The sequence below is a fragment of the Magallana gigas genome, chromosome 5 (assembly GCF_963853765.1).
Source record: "Magallana gigas chromosome 5, xbMagGiga1.1, whole genome shotgun sequence".
Lineage (NCBI taxonomy): Eukaryota > Metazoa > Mollusca > Bivalvia > Ostreida > Ostreidae > Magallana > Magallana gigas.
The window spans coordinates 51,696,359-51,717,370 of NC_088857.1; the positions used below are offsets into that span (position 1 = coordinate 51,696,359).

General features: G+C 33.4%; 1 protein-coding gene across 2 annotated transcripts in view; it reads right to left on the reverse strand.

Moving 5' to 3' along the window:
* Positions 1–19,235, reverse strand: part of LOC105320581 (MAM and LDL-receptor class A domain-containing protein 2) — a 59,389-nt gene extending 40,154 nt beyond the window's left edge. For both annotated transcript variants that reach the window (XM_066086294.1, XM_066086293.1), the window contains exons 1-14: positions 19,106–19,235; positions 17,472–17,713; positions 16,372–16,442; positions 13,141–13,305; positions 12,822–12,902; positions 12,489–12,590; positions 12,010–12,094; positions 10,040–10,251; positions 9,803–9,929; positions 9,043–9,233; positions 4,488–4,575; positions 2,748–2,974; positions 2,531–2,657; positions 1,800–1,975 (exon numbers count right to left, since the gene is read on the reverse strand). In XM_066086294.1, coding sequence (XP_065942366.1) covers positions 1,800–1,975; positions 2,531–2,657; positions 2,748–2,974; positions 4,488–4,575; positions 9,043–9,233; positions 9,803–9,929; positions 10,040–10,251; positions 12,010–12,094; positions 12,489–12,590; positions 12,822–12,902; positions 13,141–13,305; positions 16,372–16,442; positions 17,472–17,562 — 1,743 coding nt within the window. In that variant the 5' untranslated portion in view covers positions 17,563–17,713; positions 19,106–19,235. The remainder of the gene's footprint in view (positions 1–1,799; positions 1,976–2,530; positions 2,658–2,747; positions 2,975–4,487; positions 4,576–9,042; positions 9,234–9,802; positions 9,930–10,039; positions 10,252–12,009; positions 12,095–12,488; positions 12,591–12,821; positions 12,903–13,140; positions 13,306–16,371; positions 16,443–17,471; positions 17,714–19,105) is intronic.
* Positions 19,236–21,012: the final 1,777 nt, after the last annotated feature.

Sequence of the window (21,012 nt, forward strand, 5' to 3'; positions counted from 1 at the left end):
CGGCGAAGATATAGTTCTAATATAGTGAATTTAGCTATGCTATAGATGTATTTATTTTTATATCAGCAATTCAAGTGTATTTTCAAGAAGACTATGTAGGAAATTGCATACTCTAGTATTTTGCAGAAATGCCTGGTAAGGTATCCTAATTTTTTGCAAGATAGCTTGTCCAAGTAGTAGTAAACCATTAACAAATTCCTGGAAAAAGTTATCTAAAATTGAGGAACGTGTCGTCTGACCTTAAAACTAAGTATAACGGGCCATTTTCAACGAACATTATGTATAAAAATAGTATAGTTTGTTTCACTATTGATGCTATTACTAGGTCAGGCGCGGATCAAAACATTCATCCTTATGGGACTAAGAATGTCAATTGTTGCAAGAGCAGAAAAAAGCTATATTTTCTATTGTCACATTTATTTCTAGAACTCATTTTATCCACCAATGATTGGAGATAATGTTTAAAATCAATGAATGTCTAGATTTTATATTTGACTACAAGGACCTAGATTCTTTGAAGTAGACTATAAACACGAAGCACGATTTTTACTGCGAAACTGAAAGGGTCAAATAAAACCACGTGGTCTAAATTTGAATGACAATACCATTCGCAGGGGTGAAAACATAGTTTTGTTATTCTTGAATATGTTCATTACTTGGAGTATGTTGATTTAATCTGCGCACCAAAACCTCCAACTAGTGTAATCTTTAGAACTTCAAAGCCTTTTAATTCTTAGAGATGGTCTGTTCTGTATATTTTTGTATTAGTCTAGATTAGGTTTAATGAAAAGCAAACCGATTACAATCAATTAAAATGCAGATGACCCTTTCAACATATCATTTTGTACCCTAACAATTGAACGTTTTAGAAAAATAACACAAGTTCGTAAGTTCGCCAGTCATATTTATTATTCAGAGAACGCAATTTATTGTGACTAAAATGGCTCTGTGATCAGAGCACCAGGCATTAAATTACATTAAATGACTAGGATTTTTAGGTTGTGGGTTCAATACCAAGAAACCATGAGACAATTTTCTTTTTTCGTATCCTTTGTTAAAATATTCAAAACTGAATATTGTTAGAAATTCTGCTTTTGCAAACATGTATTATAACATCTTTCATTAGATTTAATTAGGAAAAATAATATTTGAAGTTGTATTTTAAGACTAAACCAACCTTATGGTTATTTTCGCTTTTCATTAATCTTTTTACAATATTTGACCAAAAATGTTTTTAAAGATTGTGTAAAGATTAAATAATAAAATCCCTGTTGGGATTCGAATCCATGACTCACGAATTCGTAATAAACGCTCTAACACATTGTGCTACGTTGTTACTTAACAATATGGGGTGAGAAAATTATACCTGATTCTATTGTTTTATCTCGATAATAAGTACGTCATAAAAGACCTGTCCCATATCATCTTAAATGTTACTTGAGTTACTTGTGAAAGAACAGAATAAAATATTTTAAATTCAATACATGTTCACTATGTGGACATATTGGCAGTTACGAAGGGCACTGGACACTTGTTACAGGGGTTGTTTATTTCAGTAATTACAACCCCTGGAACAGGTGTCCAATGCCCTTCGGTAGTGCCAATATGACCACATATTGAACATGTATTGAATTTTAATAGTTTACCTAAGTGAACTTGTTAGGAATATAATTATCATTTGCCTGATACACACCTTATTAAAGTTTTTGCTTAAGCATCATGACAGGAAACTAGCATCTTAATAAAAAAAAAATTGAATAAAATAAAAGGTACATTATGGCAAGCAAAAAAAACAATACCTCTCCATTCGAAGGTTGAACAGTAATTTGTTTCACAATCCAATTGTTTCCTGAATCATCATAGCTTTGGAATAAATTTAAATCTCGCTGGCCATCGGAAAAATTCATTTCCACAATAAGGGTGCAAATTGCCGTACCATGCAATTGGTAAGCAAACCTTAGGCAGAAGGGCTGAGCTACAATGAAAGACGGTTAGGAAAGCTTTTTAGATTGGTTTTACGTTCCTTAACTTTTAAACAGTTTCGATTCATACTGTTAAAGAAGGTGTTGGCAATGTGGCCGATCGCCTTGTGAATCAAAACTGTTCAAAATGTAGTTGTTAATGTATTTTAAAGGTCCTTTCGTAGTGTTAGTGCAAGATTTTGTTTTCTTTGTTTTATCTATGTAATTTATTTCTTGTGTCCTGGAGATGGCACTGAATGACCCAAAAATTTGACAATATCAAATCTTTGACTCTGTGTCGTTAGCCATTATATATATCTGATAAAAAGGAAAAAAGACAACACTAGTTGCAAAACGTAAGCGCTTTCATTTCTTAAATCTTTAGACGTCTGAAGATTTAAGAAATAAAAGCGCTTACGTTTTGCAGTTAGTGTTGCCTTTTTTTTGTCACGTGTGTGTGTGTGTGTGTGTGTGTGTGTTGTATATTTCGATCATATGTTAGTATCCCGTATGTTGATTGTTATTATATTTGATCCTTTATTTTTGTATAAATTGTTATAAATGTTTACTTGTTCTGAAAGTCGGGCCACGTTGAATAGCTATGCCAAACCCTTCCCGTGCCGAGTGATCTATATAAGAATATTGATGTCCCTCGTATGCTGAAGTAGGACCTGTTCCTCCAGACGCTGCAGAACCCTGGAAATACATAGCTATGTTGTGAAACCTCGTTAGGTTAACTTTTAAAATGTATTACATTTACTATAATGTAGAGAGTGTAACTTATACTTGTCCAGTCTGCCAGTCAAAACTATCTCTGTTGACGTTATTCAGGAAGCATGATGTTCCAGTTTCAAAAGTACAATGAAGATCCTGGTCTACAACAGGTGGTGATGGGGTCTGTGTTGTGGGGAATTGTGTTGGGAACGATGTTACTGGATATAGAGTTGTTTGGAATGATGTCACTGGATAGAGAGTTGAGGGATTCTGTGTTGCCGGTGATGTAGTAAAGCCAGCTACAGTTCAATAAGCATAGGATTTATAGACAACCAACTGGACTGCAGTTTGAATCATGGATATTGCAACCATGAACTAATGCCCCCAACAATCGAAATGTTCAAAATATGCCAATGTTGTACATTTTCCCTGCATACACGGCTTTCCTTTGTAGCCTTAATCATACATTTTAACATAAACAATTCAAATATAACGTTTACCCTGAATTGATCCATTTGCATTTCCAAAGACAACATTTTAAATTACAATCGATAATTTTTTTTCTTAAATTTGTTAATTGTTAATTATCACACAGAGAGAGAGAGAGAGAGAGAGAGAGAGAGAGAGAGAGAGAGAAAGAGAATTTGAAAGAAATACATGTACATACGTGCTGTTTAATAGAGTATTTTCGCTTTCAGTCTCAGTACTAACTGTTTAACAAACTGTCTTTCATTACGTGTATAATTCATTTACTCGTTTCATTACCTGTATCGCTTTCATTACCTGTATAATTCAATAACCCCTATCTTTTTACCTGCACCGATTTCGCTACCTGGCTAATTCATTATCCCCTGTCTCGTTACCTTCACCGCTTTCACTACCTGTGTAATTTATTAACCCGTGTCTTGCTACCTTCACCGCTTTAACAACCTGTGTAATTCATGAATCCCTGTCTCGTGACCGGCACTGCTTTCACTACCTGTGTCATTCATTACAATGTAACCCCTGTCTCGTTACCTTTACCGCTTTTACTGCCTGTGTCATTCATTGACACCTGTCTTGTTACCTGCGTCGCTGGTCACCATTTTGGTAACAAATTATTTTTTCGATTTTAATGTTTGCAATGCATCAGTAAGGCATTTTAATAGGCACCCAAAATTTAAAAATTACATAAGGTAGATTCGATGTTTCAAAGAAAAATAAAGGAATAAATTTGTCAAGATTGTAATCTTATTACATATTTGTTCCCGTTATTGTCGTACACCAATAAACTTTGCCAATATGACATGAATACTCTGCCAAATTGTTGGTTAGATTGAAAAAGTCTTTGCATTATTCCGAGTTTATAGTAGAAGCGATGAATGAAGAAAATTCTCTATGAATAGTATAAGTTAGTGTCGTGTGGTGAAAAATGTCTAAAACATTTAAAATCTGAAGTAAATTCAAAATAACAAATCTTGAAGTAAACTTATCAAACTATACCTTGGAAGCCTATCGACACTCGAAAAAAAATCGCAGGAAATGTAAAGGCAGAAATCATGTGCAGCCAATCTTCTAACCTTATGTCTTTCAAAATTTATGGAAAAACAAATCTTTAAAAATGTCATACATCACTACTAACACAAAAGCCAATGTCATGGTGAAACCCAAGATCAAACATTGTTCTAATGCACACACGATTGAATTTGATAAAAAATAAAAATAAAAACGTATGTAACAGTGACCTGTATGCTTATAATTAGTCAACTAAAGATCTGAAAGCAACCAATGAGAAAGGTTTCATTATGTGCCAACATTAAAAGCGAAACTTACCGGAGTAGCAATCCCCCGACACAAAGTGGACATCGTCAATAGCAATATTCCCGCCGGTGCTTGATCTTAGAAGACCACTGAACAGGATCTTTAAAATAAAACAGCACATATTTTATTCCAGCTGGTAACTTCGAAAGTAATATTTCTTAATATGTAATGCATTATAATAGTTTAAGAGGTCTACAATCCAAATGTGAGAATTACCGTATTGTTTATGCATAACTTTTTAACCAATAAGCTGTTATTAGTAGAGAAAAATTCCAAATATCTAAATTCCACAATTTTAAAGAGTTCACTATATCTTATTCAGAACTCTTATTTTCAAAGAGACCTACTGGCATTGACCTGTCAGAGAGTCTCAATGTTGCATTTTATTTAAGGTGATTTCGTCATCTAGCGGTTATTTAAACAGGTCGAGACCACTAGGTTTTGTGACGTCGACATAAATCTGCATAACAAATTAGCTATCTCTTTTTCTTCATTGACAGACCAATCAGATGAATGAGTTGCAAGGCACTGTACAAGTTTCAGTTTATAGAAAGCGCATTGAAAATATCGGGTTATGTTAATTTTCCTGCAATGTCTGTACCACTTTGATTGTCCTTTGGAAATTCATTTTCAATTACTTTTAAAAATCTACGAAACAGATATGGAAAATTATGTCTGATCTTTTATTTCTATGGTCACATTTAAACAATATTGCCTATGAGGTCTTACATCAACTTTTTTGAATAACCTATGGTCAAAGTTCAAAAGAGAGGTACATGTACGTCCTATTGAATTAGAGGCAGTACGTTTTTCACGTGATACCCCAAGTTTGGGACAACATTAGTAGAATTCGCATTGAATTGTCTACAGGACACAAATCAGAATGCTTAGCGTACAAAATACTACATACTACATAGCTTGTACTTCTGTATTTGTATATTTTGTGCATTTCTATTATCGTGGCTATTTACCTACCTTAAAAATGTACCATTACCAGTTTATTTTTCAATGAATAAGTCACCAATAAACGACTATGCAGAGGGGTTTTTTTTTTTTATCAAAATCTGTCTGTACCTGTATGCGTATGTTACCCAGTCTTTTGATACTGATTGATTTTTGAAGCAGAAGTTGATAAACTTAAACAACAGTATTTTTTTTATGTGAGCATGAAACAAAGTCTATGGTACGTAATCCTTCCTTTTTTCCCTCTTTGGTAAAAATCAAGTAGTACAATTTTTCCGGCAAGCAATTAAATATAGGGTGTAAACAGACAAAAACCACGTGTCTGTGGAAACGTTAACACGTAGTAGACCGTCATTCTTTGCGACTGATTCAATGGATTAGAGAACTTGGTTAACGCAAATATTGTCACGTGTTAAATAACGCTATCCATATAAGGAAGTGTACCCGACCTGTTTAGGTTGAATAACATACCTGGAGAAAGGCACTCGAATTAACAGAATTTTGTTTTTTGATAATGAAAGATATGATAAATAAACTGTACAAATGTCAAATAAGCGAAAAATTTGCAGTGTGGGGATAAAAAAAATGAATATCTAAAATAATTATTCCGGTAAGTAACAACAAAAGCCCCTGTGGGATTCGAACTCGGGATTTACGGATCACAAGTCCAACACTTTATCAACTCGACTATGGAGTAAGTTACATGGTTCAGTCCATAATTGTTTTTTAATAAAACGAAATGTCATTTTGATCAGCGGTCAGCCATCGTGTTATGATGTGTTATTCCCCCTTAAACTAAGCGATAATATTCAAAACAGAATCATCGTTCGTGTTCAAACACTCTAGTACACGTGGTTGAAAATATAAACATTGGGTTACTTAATAAAATCATATCTATGTTTAATGCTTTAGGTGTGCATTACCATGATTTTTAAAAAATGAATGGGTGTCTGTTTTGAATTAAAACTAAGTATAACGGGCCATTTTCAAGGCACATTCTGTATAAAATAGTATTATACTATTTTATACAGAATAGTTTAATAGTTTGTTTCACTATTGATGCTATTACTAGGTCAGGCGCGGATCAAAACATTCATCCTTATGGGGGATCGCTACTAAGAATGTCAATTGTTGCAAGAGCAGAAAAAAGCTATTATAATATTTTCCATTGTCACATTTATTTCTAGAACTCATTTTATCTACCAATGATTGGAGATAATGTTTAAAATCAATAAATGTCTAGATTTTATATTTGACTACAAGGACCTAGATTCTTTGAAATAGACTATAACACGAAGCACGATTTTTACTGCGAACCTGAAAGGGTCAAATAAAACCACGTGGTCTAAATTTGAATGACAATAACATTCGCAGGGGTGAAAACATAGTTTTGTTATTCTTGAATATGTTCATTACTTGGAGTATGTTGATTTAATCTGCGCACCAAAACCTCCAACTAGTGTTATTTTTAGAACTTCAATGCCTTTTAATTCTTAGAGATGGTCTGTGCTGTATATTTTTGTCATAGTCTTCATAAGGTTTAATGAAAAACAAACCGATTACAATCAATTAAAACGCGGATGACCCATTCTACATTACCGATATCATTTTGAACCCGAAAAATTGAACGTTTTAGAAAAATAACACAAGTCCGTAAGTTCGCCAGTCATATTTATCATTAAGAGAACGCACTTTATTGTGACTAAAATGGCTCGGTGATTAGAGCACCAGGCATTAGGTTACATTAAATGAGTAGGATTTTTAGGTTGTGGGTTCAATACCAAGAAACCATGAGAAAATTTTTTGGTACCCTTTGTTAAAATATTCAAAACGGAATATTGTTAGAAATTCTGCTTTTGCAAACATGTATTATATAACATCTTTTATAAGATTTAATTAGGAAAAATAATATTTGAAGTTGTATTTTTTAGACTAAACAAATCTTATGGGCATTTTCGCTTTTCATTAATCTTTTTACAATATTTGACCAAAAATGTTTTTAAAGATTGTGTAAAGATTAAATAATACGAGGGTTGTCCCAAAATAGCGTAGACAAGTGGCGTTATTCAGTTAATCGAAAACAAAGGAAGATGAAATTTGTGCCACAAAGGGTTCAAGAAATCTGCATTCAAATAATGTTTTAAAATTGAATATTATTTGAGATTAAATTAGTGAAATGAAAGCATGTTAGATCAGAAATTCGACATGCGGCGCAATGTTAAAAACAAAAGGTTAAAATCAACATAATGAATTGAAAATTGGGCGGAAAAGTACTTTTCGAATGAAAAAATTCAAATAAAACATACACTGATATTTGATAATAATTCTTTCATTTACTCAGAAAATGCTTTGGCTATAACAAAACTTTTAAATATTTTATAGCGCGTTTTGTGACAAGTTGAAAAGTTAACAGGTAATAAAATGACGTTGTCAGCGTTTAAGGCGGCGCAGCAGTAACTGATACAATATTGTAAAGAAATAAATCCCAAGCGGCTTTGGAAGTAAATGAAATTAACAAAATCGATGAGAAATGCGTTTTGTGAATAAGCAGTTAAACAACATTGAAAATATTTGAACAAGTATGATGACAATAAGTGGAAAAAAGAAACCCCGAACGATATCAATGGACGTCAAAATGTTGACCGACACACTTTGGTAAGACGGACGTTAGACAACAAGTAATTCAGGGCAAGTTTGGAGCCGACAGATCGTTTGTACTTAGAAAATATTTAAAAACAAAACAAAACTAGAAATATATATTGAATGTGCACGCAGAGTACATGTTCAAAGATAATATTTTTTCTAAGACATTTTCGGAAATAAAACGTAAATGTTATCGTGAACGATGTGGAGGGTTTAGCAACAACGTAAAACTGGAAATTTGCGCCGCCTGACAAAACTTGTTGTTACTAATTATTCATTTTCTCGAGAAATAAATAAAGTACAGATTTGAACTTTTCAGCATTGTTTGCCAAAGGGTCATTGAAGAAAACACAGAAGTCTAATGAAATTGCAGTGAACAGATTATAAATTATGTGTCCTGTCTACATTATTTTGGGACAACCCTCGTAAAATCCCTGTTGGGATTCGAATTCATGACTCACGAATTCGTAATAAACGCTCTAACACATTGTGCTACGTTGTTACTTAACAATATGGGGAGAGAAAATTGTACCTGATTTTATTGTTTTATCTCGATAAAAAGTATGTCATAAAAGACCTGTCCCATATCATCTTAAATTTTACTTGAGTTACTTGTGAAAGTACAGAATAAAATATTTAAAATTCAATACATGTTCACTATGTGGACATATTGGCAGTTACGAAGGGCACTGGACACTTGTTCCAGGGGTTGTTTATTTCAGTAATTACAACCCCTGGAACAGGTGTCCAATGCCCTTCGGTAGTGCCAATATGGCCACATAGTGAACATGTATTGAAATTTAACAGTTTACCTAAGTGAACTTGTTTAGGAACATAATTATCATTTGCCTGATACACACTATTAAAGTTTTTGCTTATGCATCATGACAGGAAACTAGCATCTTAATGAAAAATTTTGAATAAAATAAAAGGTACATTATGGCAAGTAAAAAAGTAATACCTCTCCATTCGAAGGTGGAACAGTAATGTGTTTCACAATCCAATGGTTTCCTGAATCATCATGGCTTATGAATAAATGTCGGTAGTCATCGGGATCGGAAAGCTTCATTAGCACAGTTAAGGTGCTACTTGACGTATCATACAATCGGTAAGCATGCAATTGGTAAGCAAACCTTAGGCAGAAGGGCCGAGCTACAATGAAAGACGGTTAGGAAAGCTGGACCGTTTACCTAAAATTTTAGATTGGTTTTACATTAAATTTGACAATATCAAATCTTGGACTCTGTCGTTAGCCTTTATATATATATATATATATATATATATATATATATATATATATATATATATATATATATATATATATATATATATATATATATATATATACATATATCCAAATTTGACAATATCAAATCTTGGACTCTGTCGTTAGCCTTTATATATATATGTATACACATATATCCAAATGACAAAAGTATTTTCTCAGTGTCCGGTGATTAATCTGATAAAAAGGAAAAAAGACAACACTTATTGCAAAACGTAAGCGCTTTCATTTCTTAAATCTTTAGACGTCTGAAGACTTAAGAAATGAAAGCGCTTACGTTTTGCAATTAGTGTTGCCTTCTTTTTTTTTGTCACGTGTGAGTGTGTGAGTGTGTGTGTGCGTGTGTTGTATATTTCGATCATATTTTAGTATCCCGTATGTTGATTGTTATTATATTTGATCCTTTATTTTTGTATAAACTGTTATTTATGTTTACTTGTTCTGACAGTCGGGCCACGTAGAAGAGCTGAGCCAAACCCTTGCCGTGCTGAGGGATCTATATAAGAATATTGATGTCCCTCGTATGCTGAAGTAGGACCTGTTCCTCCAGACGGTGCAGAACCCTGGAAATACATAGCTATGTTATGAAACCTCGTTAGTTTAACTTTTAAAATGTATTACATTTACTATAATGTAGAGTCGGTCCCTAAGAATACAGATAGAAAACTTATACTTGTCCAGTCTGCCAATCAAAATCATCGTTGCTGTTATTCAGGAAGCATGATGTTCCAGTTTCAAAAGTACAATGAAGATCCTGGTCTACAACAGGTGGTGACGAGGTCTGTGTTGTGGGGAATGATGTTACTGGATATAGAGTTGTTTGGAAAGATGTCACTGGATAGAGAGTTGAGGGATTCTGTGTTGCCGGTGATGTAGTAAAGCCAGCTACAGTTCAATAAGCATAGGATTTATAGACAGTCAAGTGAACCTCAGTTTGAATCATGGATATTGCAATCATGAACTAATGCCCCCAACAATCGAAATGTTCAAAATATGCCAATGTTGTACATTTTCCCTGCATACACGGCTTTCCATTGCAGCCTTAATCATACATTTTAACATAAACAGTTAAATATAACTTTTATCCTGAATTTATCCATTTGCATTTCCAAAGACTCAACATTTTTAAATTACATTCGAGAATTTTTTTCTTAAATTTGTTAATTATCACATTGACATATATATATATATATATATATATATATATATATATATATATATATATATATATATATATATATAAGAAATATAGAAAATGAATTTGAAAAAAATACATGTACATACGTGCAGTTTAATAGAGTATTTTTGCTTTCAGCCTCAGTACTAACTGTTTAACAAAATGTCTTTCATTACGTGTATAATTCATTAACCCCGGTCTCATTATCTGTACTGCTTTCACTACCTGTGTAATTCAATAACCCCTATCATTTCACCTGCACCGATTTCGCTACCTGTGTAATTCATTATCCCCTGTCTCGTTAACTTCACCGCTTTTACTACCTGTGTAATTTATTAACCCGTGTCTTGCTACCTTCACCGCTTTAACTACCTGTGTAATTCATGAATCCCTGTCTCGTGACCGGCACTGCTTTCACTACCTGTGTCATTCATTAACCCCTGTCTCGTTACCTTTACCGCTTTTACTGCCTGTGTCATTCATTGACACCTGTCTTGTTACTTGCGTCGCTAGTCACCATTTTGGTAACAAATTATTTTTTCGATTTTAATGTTTGCAATGCATCAGTAAGGCATTTTAATAGGCACCCAAAATTTAAGTGTCAATAATGTATTCTGTTTCAACATATATAAATCTATATATATATATATATATAATTTGTTTTCCCTTGGACTGAAATGTCACATTTTCGTTGGTTTAAACATAGCACCTGATTGCCTCATATATCTCTATATTTGTTCTGTGAGAAAAATATTAGGCAATATGGCCGTCATTGGTCGACGCTTCGCTTACTCATTTCGACATTTCATAGTATTTAATACATAAACCGCATGCCGTAATTTCTTAAAGTATTTGGAGTAGTTGCCCTTTGAAATTCTTTAAAATTAGAGTAGTTGCCCTTTGAATATTGACGTCACATTGTTTTGTCTGGAGCAGAACAAAATGGCAGCGTCGAAATTTGCTCAAATCTCTGCAGAGGAAAGGGAGAAAACATTTAAAATTGAATATCAACAAAACATTGTAAGTAAACATGGGTGAAGCAAGGATTTTTAAAGAGTATTTGAAAGGTGAGATTGAAAATTTTGAAGAGTTTGAATGAGTTAAATTGGACGAGATGTTAGGCATCTTGTACGTGGCTTCATCACTATTTGTGAATATATATGTCGCTTGTTAGTCCTTGGGAAAACAAAACACTTATTAGGTTAGTTACTGACTCACTTCGGAAATATATTGGGTTGATCAATCTCATAGACGGCTCGGCTTCGCCTCGCCATCTATGAGATTGATCAACCCAATATATTTACGTAGTGAGTCAGTAACTAACCTAATAAGTAATAATAATAATATATATATATATATATATATATATATATATATATATATATAATATATATATATATATATATATATATATATATATATATATATATATATCGTGCCCCCCCCCCTCCATTTTAACAACATACAAAAGCTGCTGTGGATGGTGTAAGGGATGGTGAGATCTGTCCAGAAAGTGGCTGATTTCAGGAAATTCTTCTTTCTTCCACCATTCTACAAGATAGTGAAAAAAGCCGAATGGATAATAATGGGATATGCCAACCAGAAACTATTGATTTGATGTCAAATAGCTTGGAATATTTTTATTTACTTTCACATTTACGGAATTGACGGGCATTTTACTTGCATTGCCTACCATTTACTTGCATTGACCTGCCATTTACTTGCATTGACCTACCATTTACTTGCATTGACCTACCATTTACTTTCATTGACCTACCATTTACTTGCATTGACCTACCATTTACTTGCATTGACCTACCATTTACTTGCATTGACCTACCATTTACTTGCATTGACCTACCATTTACTTGCATCGACCTACCATTTACTTGCATTGACCTACAATTTTCTTGCTTTGACCTACCATTTACTTGCTTTGACCTACCTGATTTAGCTCCTTAATCTGATGTTGCGTTAAGCGATGAGCGTCGTGGGTGTCACCAAATACCTTTCCTTTCTTTGCGGCGATGTTTTCAATACCTTTCGGCTAAAACAAATATGAATTTTAGCGCACACTGCGTGTAAATTGTTAGGAAGATGGGTCATCCGTATCCAGTATGTTTTTTGCTCTTTTACTTTGACCAAACACTTAGTCTTATGCTAAATGCAAAAGATTGTAGACAAAAAATTATGATTCCTTTTCTGGGTCATGTTTACTAAACTTTACAAAAAGAACTAGCTGTCAACAATGAATTGACTGATTATATTCATTACTTACGTGCTGGTTGTGTCTGGAACCTTCGTCCACATACATGCTCTCTAACAGATTGACCACGTCAGAGTCGGGATCAACATCACCCTTAAAACAGAATTGCATTTACTAACGAATCTATTGATAACGAGCATAACCCAAAAAATTTCATTTAATGTATCAAACATTTTACAGCGTTTTACAATTTGATTGAATTTCAAACTAGCTACCTGCTTGGTTCTGAAACGTAACTGGTTTTTATCATTAAAATTGACGTGTACAAGAACCAAATAGTAGTTGCTTATAACTCTTTGCAAGCCTTCATTTCAAAATTTCGCGTCATCACCTTCAGCGCTTCCTGGATGAGTTTTTCCCCGCCCTTAGCCTCATGTTGATTGGCTCCAGTTTCTTCAGTGCTGTGCAGTGTATCTTCAAATCGCTCTAACTCCCGTTCTATCATAGTAAGATCAATATTTGCCTCTTCTTCGTCGATTTCAGAATCAGCTGACCTCTTCAAAAGAGATAAAGTGTAATTTATCATAAATTCAATGATACAATATCGATTTCATTAATATCACTCGTCAATGTTTCTTCATTCTAGGCACTGGCGGATTTAAGGGGGGGGGGCGTGGAGGGCGCACGCCCCCCCCCCCCCTAAAATTTTCAAAGTATGCATGACTGTAGATGAGTTGATAAATTTTACATAGAAAAGTTAGCATTTTGTATTTCACTTTATTAATAATTATGCCTGACTCAATGTTACACCTCACTGATACACCAGTTGTGCTATGCTGACTGTAATTCTGCTGCTCTATAAACATCTATAAATATCTGATCCTAATGCATGTTGATAGGTTCTGATAACAAACCAATTAAACAGTCACTGTGTTTAAAACAAGCAGTGTTGGTCATTTCATTATGGTGGCTGCATCAAATTCCCCAGGGCCCTGAACTTGGGGCTTCGACCAAGAATCGACAGGAAATCCCAGTAGTTTTGTTATAAGTGTAGACTGCGCTGTCATTTCCCTATTGCGATGCAAGCAAAAATTTCTGAATATTTAAAAGCTGGTCGAAGGTAAATATATAATTGCATTTAAAACCAGATGGTCTATGTGCAATCATTAATTAATTACTGTTTAATTTTTTTTAATGTTTTCTAGGTAAATAGACTATTTTAATATAAGAATATTGAAGATTTGATGCATAAGATATTTCTAACAGCTAATAGGGGGTCGGATACCGTAACGTCATTAGAATGTTGTAACTTCGATAACCTGGTTAATTTTGGGAGTTCTTAAATGCCTAAAATATTTTGTTTTTAATCCAATACATGTATAAGGTATAAGCAACACTAAGGGCCAATTCATCTATACGATTTATCAAGAGTTATCTGCGCTCTACGATGGGAGGAGAGCGCTTTTGTTTATGTACATAAAGACATCAAGGTAGATGTCAGTAAAATCATTGACATATTTGTTTCCAGAAATCCAAGACGGATGTTGCTTGAAAATCCAACTGGTGATTAAAAGAAATGAAAACTTTATCTTGTTTGTTTATTTTCATTGCTTATTTCATCTTTTAAAAGTGTACATAACTAAAATAAATACCACTATTTTGAGCCTGGTTTTACCTTCAAAATACACGAAAACCCAGACCCCCTGCCTCAATAATTTTATCCACGCCCCCCCCCCCCCCCCAACTACAAATCCTGTATCCGCCCCTGCTAGGGACATAGGATATTTGGATATAGAAGCAGGTGAAAATGTACAACTTCGAATCACAAAATATACAGTTTTTTTATTTATTTCTAAATTATGTTTTCATTACGATATTTAGTGTGTTACATGTAAGCATAAACCGGTAGGTAAGAATACATAAAAAAAAGTAGTGAGTTAGATTATTCATGCGCTATTTGAACCTTTCACCCTGGTTGATGTTATGCAGGAATAACAGCGGATTGCACAAACAGTGTTATATAAGGGAAAACATTTGCAATTGTAAATATTATTTATACAAAAACAGCATGTTTGGACAAGTTTGTTTTTGAAATTCTTTAAAATTAGAGTAGGTGCCCTTTGAATAATGACGTCACGTTGCTGTGTCTGGAGCAGAACATCTCTGCATAGTAAAGGGAGAAAACTTTTGATATTAATAGCCACAAAACATTGTAAGTAAATATCAGAAAAAAAGATTCTCAAAATTTTAAAGGTGGAGTTTTGAAAAGTTTAAATGGATTAAATAGGACAAGATGTTAGGCAACTTGCACATGAGTTTGCGTACATCCTTGCTTTTTGTAAATAAAGAAGATGGGGGAGCAAGATAGCGCATATGCCCATTTGGTTTTGTCGTAGAAAACAATTTCAAATTAATTTGTTTCCAACCAAATATAATAGATGATGTTATATTACAAGTTTACAAAAGCACAATTTCTAACTTTATTCAGTTTGGAATATTTTAACAAACGATAAGAAAAAAAATAAATTTTTAAGTTTTGGTCGTATCGAACCCACAACCTAAAAACCCTAGCTCTATAATGTTAACTAATCTCTGGTGCTCTAACCACTGAGCCATTTCAGTCACAATAAACATCATTGTTAAATGCTAAATGCAGCTTCAATTACGAATTTAAAGACTTCTAGTATTTCTCTAAAACGTTCAATTGTTGGGATACAAAATGACATTTTTAGAGTATAGTGGGTCATCTCTTCACGTTTTTGCTGATTGAAATCGGTTTGATTTCCTTAAAACCTTATATAGACTATGACAAAAATATGGAGTCCAGACCCACCTTATAAAAGAAAAGGCATTGAAGTTAGTTCTTTGAGGATTAATATTAGGCAATATGGCCGTCATTGGCTGCCGCCTCACCTACTCATCTCGATTATTTGTATTATTTAACACAGAAATCGTGTTCAGTAAGTCCTTAAAATATTTAGAGTAGTGGTCCTTTTGGAATTATTTTTAAATTAGAGTAGTTGCCCTTTGAATATTGACGCCACATTGTTGTGTCTGGAGCAGAACAAAATGGCAGCGTCTAACATTAAATTTGCTCAGATCTCTGCAGAGGTTAAAAATTAAATAGCAACAAAACATTGTACATGTAAGTAATATGGGTGAAGCGAAGATTTTTAAAGCGTATTTGAAAGGTGGTATTGATAATTTTGAAGATTTTAAATGAGTTTAATTGGACGAGATGTAAGGCATCTTGTACACAGGCACTTGTTTCTGAGAATTTTTTTTATCCTATAGTATAATAATAACACAAGGTATCTAACTCCGAATGAGGTAAACCACCCCCTCCCCTGTGTTGCAGTCGTTTTCGCTTTTATACGAAATGCAATGCAAAAGTGTTTAGTACCAATTTCTTCTACAATAAATTATCTAAACAACCATATATAGCATGCTTACTTTTGTTGTATTCTAATGTGCATAATCTGCGTCATCTGGCTTCGCCGAGCCGTCTATGAGATTGATCAACCCAATATATTTCCGTAGTGAGTCAGTAACTAACCTAATAAATAATATTATACATGTACGTGATACACATATTGAAAATTTAATATAATAAACAAATTACCTTCAAAACGTGTGATATGTGCTTCTTTCTTAGTTCGTTCAAGGCGATTCTGGCTTCTCTTTTCGCAATAACTACAATTATATTTATGGAAATAGTGTTGTAAAAGACATGCTTTGATTTAAGGAGGCCGAATTTAGTTTTCAGAGCGCACGTTTTTGCGCATTCTAGTTTAATACAGAGTATATATACTTTTATTGAAATTTTTATATTATTTATAAAACTGAACACAATAAACAAAATACAGCTAAAAATATTTAGATTTATTAAGGAAAATTTTATTTTTTAAACGATTTTTCGTTTTACGGTAGGTAAGCGTTGCCATTGTGCTTTTATGACGTTATGATGTATAAGTGCGTTATAAGAAATAAAAGAAAAAGTAAAAATCGTACGCTGTTGAAAATTTATACATAGAACAATGCTATCCTCGGTGGCATTTTTCTTATTCTGAGATGCCCCCACTAGAAATTTAAACCAGACGGTATAATTTAATATATTTTATATATAAGGTAGAAAATCATGTTACTTATCATACAATGTATTATAATATTACAATTTGAGAAATAAAGCTTTTGTAGTATTTTTTTAATCTGCTTCGAATTGCGGAAAATGACTATTATATATTTCCTAGTACAAGTATGTATTCCTATATTAAATGTACCTGTATTTTGAGATGACCCCTAAAGAGAGCCACTGAGACGGTCATTATTTTTTTTTTGAAACTTTACAAAAAAACTAAAGCTGGTGTAAATTACTAATAGTAAAAAATAGTTTTACTTTCGTAGTTTTTCCACAAAAAATTTCAAATCGGCCTCCTTAATTATTTTGTAATAAAAAGTCAACCGTATAGAAAATCGGTGACTATATTTACGTTAAAGATATGCATGTATATAAAAGGTTGATCTTTACAGAGAGAATCATATCCCTGTATGTGTGCACTCATATCAAATCAATCAATGGTTTCAAAAAAATGATGATCAAAATTATTCAGGCAACAATGGACAAAAATCATCTTTCAAGTCAACTTGAATAAAGTAATTTCCCGAGTAGGGGGTATTTCTCTTTTCAAACGTCCAGTATAACTTAAAGATAGATAAACATACCTCTCCCATTGTGTTTATCCACTGCATGTCCCGCTATACACAAGACAATCAACAACAGAAGCAACACAACAGCTGGCTGCAGAAGACCCATTCTCCCCAGGTGTGATGGAGCCTGAACAAGAGGGACTGCTAATATACCAGTCTGGTGGGTTTTGGTAAATCACGAATCCGCGGATACTTATGGGTACAGGGAAGGAGTGTTACGTCATGGATGAACACTAATCCTCCAGAACAATACTGATCTACAAAAAAGATGTTAAGATGGACATGTGATTGACTATGAAAAAACTACAAGTAAAGTAAAAGGTGCGTAACGTATAGTTGTACAAGAGGCTTGCTCAACAAATCGGTTGCCTCATTGAACACGCCTCAGGTGTACATCGTCTAGAGGGAGTGGGTTATGGAGGTTGCACCCCCTCTCTTTCAAAAGTGTGTGTGAGAGAGAAGAGAGAGAGAACAGGTCGGGATGAAGAGGTTATGTTTATATTTTGTTATATTTTTACAAACACTGATGTAACAAAGAGTCTTGTCAACCAGACATGAGACAATTTTATGTAGAACCTATATTCTCATTTAGCCATCTGCCAAAACTAATAAGTCTTATACAGTCACAGTATAGTCGGAGAATGTTTCGGCCATTTTTGTTCTTTTGAGTGAAAAAATAATAAAATGGAAAAGGCTCATTTTTCCGGAATTCGTTGTTAAGTTGATCCACACCTTAAATTATATATTCATACCATAACCTGATTAATATAATTTTAAATAGCTGCTTTATCTTCCTTAAAAAGCCTTATTATTGAATTTGAATTCCTCCAAGATTATGTATAAGTCTAACATTGCACGTGCATACGCGATACGACATCAAAGAATAGACTACTGTAGTCATTAAATGAGATATGGTGTCAGACACTGCGATTCTAAAAATGTTGATGATTGAATACTATGATATTATAGCCGTATTTAAATGTTAAAGTGGTGCAATTTTTAAATATTTTTACGATAAAAATGTAAAATCCACAAAAGGTTTCAAATTCATCAATAATTTGAAAAAAAATAAAATTTCTGACTAAAAATTGTAACATTTTTTTCTAATCATTTCTTCAAAATAGCAATTCTTAACACATATTTACGAGAGCAGAATAAAACTGAAGCTGATTTCAAGGTTTAGTTTCATTTCTTAAAATTTTAAGAGTTCTTAAAAGTCTTATCCTTCCCCCTTTATAACCCTAACGGAATTCGCCCTGAACGTTTTTGGGGTCTCTGGGCGGTCCCAATTCCACAGCCTTTGTGTTCATGTATAATACTTCATAATACCACATTTCTTCTCAGCCCCCCCCCCCCCCCCCGCAATCCTTTGAACGTTTCTGGATCCGCGCCTGACGAAGTGCAATGCTGTAGGGTTAGAACGAGCAAATGCAGGAAGTCATTCGCGGTCTGAGTAAATAGATTGTGTCTAAATAGTTTTACCTTAAAATCAAGAAGGAACTATTTTAAAAAAAATCTTATTCACTGTTATTCGGGTAGCCACATACATTTACCAAGTAATAGTTCGTGTCTGAACTTTTAAATAAAAAAAACATGCATTCAAAATCCATGGGAAATCGACAACAATATGCTGTTACTGTAGTACGTACCTCTGTCCCTTCAGCAAAACTAATCAGAAATCATGTGCACCCAACACATTTACCTCATATATTTCTAAAGCCAAGAACTGACCAATTAGAAAGGTGAACAGAGTTCTTTGGAAATCAGCGTTTACCATAAGTCACGTGACAAGTTGCCAGCGGTTCGACCAGTTCAATCAATGAGTAGTTTAATCTGACATTTATTGACAATAGTGTTTACATCAAGCTATGAGTATTTTTATTCAAACCCATATCACCCCTGCGAATGTGTTCGGAATGTTTTCTTTATCGTTGCTAAGTCTGTAATAAATCCAGAGGTGCTCGAATGAAAGTTCACGAGACTTCACCGAGATTTGTTCAGTTCCTGTGAAATTTCGAGCGGAAGTATAAGTGTTCGGATTATATTCTCAAAATACGTAAGTACTGGTCGTTTTTCATATCGTATCCTACTTTGGTTTATGTTAAAACATGAAATTCTTTTAATAAGTTCGTCTTATTTCACCATGTAGGGTTTTTTTTAAATTAAACGATAATATTCAGAACAGAGTTATCGTTCGTGTTCAACCACGTGTTGAGTGGTTGAAAATATAAACATTGCGTGGCTTAATAAAATCATATCCATGGTTGATGCTTGTAATGTGCAATACCATGTTTTAAAAAAAAATAATGGATGTCTGTATTGCATAAAAACTTAGTATATCGAGTCATTTTCAAGGAGCATTCTGCATAAAAATGTATAGTCTGTTTCACTATTGATGCTATTACTACGTCAGGCGCGGATCGAAAATTAATCCTCAGGGGGGGGGGGATCTCTACTTAGCATGTTAATTGTTGCAACATGCAGCTGACAAAAACTATTTTTTGTATTGTCACATTTATTTCTAGAACACATTTTATTCACCAATTAATAAAGATAAAGTTTAAAATCAATAAACCTCTAGATTTAATATTTGACTACTATAGTACCTATAGATTCTATGAACTAGACTATAAACACGAGGCACGATTTTTACTGCGAAACTGAAAGGGTCAAATAAAACCACGTGGTCTAAAATTTAAATGACAATAACATTCGCAGGGGTGCATATGACTGGGTTAAGAACACACAATATCCAAGTATTTACTTTGATTTACTTTTAACAAAAAGATGTAAAATGTCCTACACGTAAACAAAAACAAATATTCCCTATATATATATATATATATGTAGGTATAGTCCATTTCACAATGAATATGCAGACGAACAGTGCGCCCTGTGGAATGGATTATTATGTAGATATTATAGTTTACTGTTACGTGTATTCTAAATTGGATTTAAAGTCTTCATATTGACAAAGATGTGTCGACCCCGAACAAAAAATTGTAATCATGTTTGTTTTTGATAAGGCACAGTTACATGAAAGGATTTTTTTTTTAATTATAAAATTCTGAATCAATTTTTACAACTTAGTCGCAAAATATATTAATAATAGGTTATAAGAACTTGTTTCCAATTTTTTTGTGTAACTTGCACAATAAAATTTGTTCAAATTATCTTCAAAATAGCGACTTCCACCGGGGGCTCTTATCACCTTAGTAACTTAAGTGCATTGCAGATCACTTTCGGTTATTTTGAATCATGATCAGTAGCTGATGAAAGCATGTGAACAATAATATTATTAACGAATAAGTTCATGTTATTTCTATAAAGTCTTAAACAATAAAGAAATATTATTTCATGGCTTTGACTCAAATATTTTAAAATTAGCATTACATGTATCCCCTATGCATCGCTTTAGATGGTACATGTATCTGTAAGAGGGATGTAAACAAAAATTAGACCTCCTTCCAAAAAAAAAAAGATTAAAAAAATAGTAAAATATCACGCTTAATATAAAGTGATGGTATTCATTTTTTTTTAAATCAAACTAACAGAC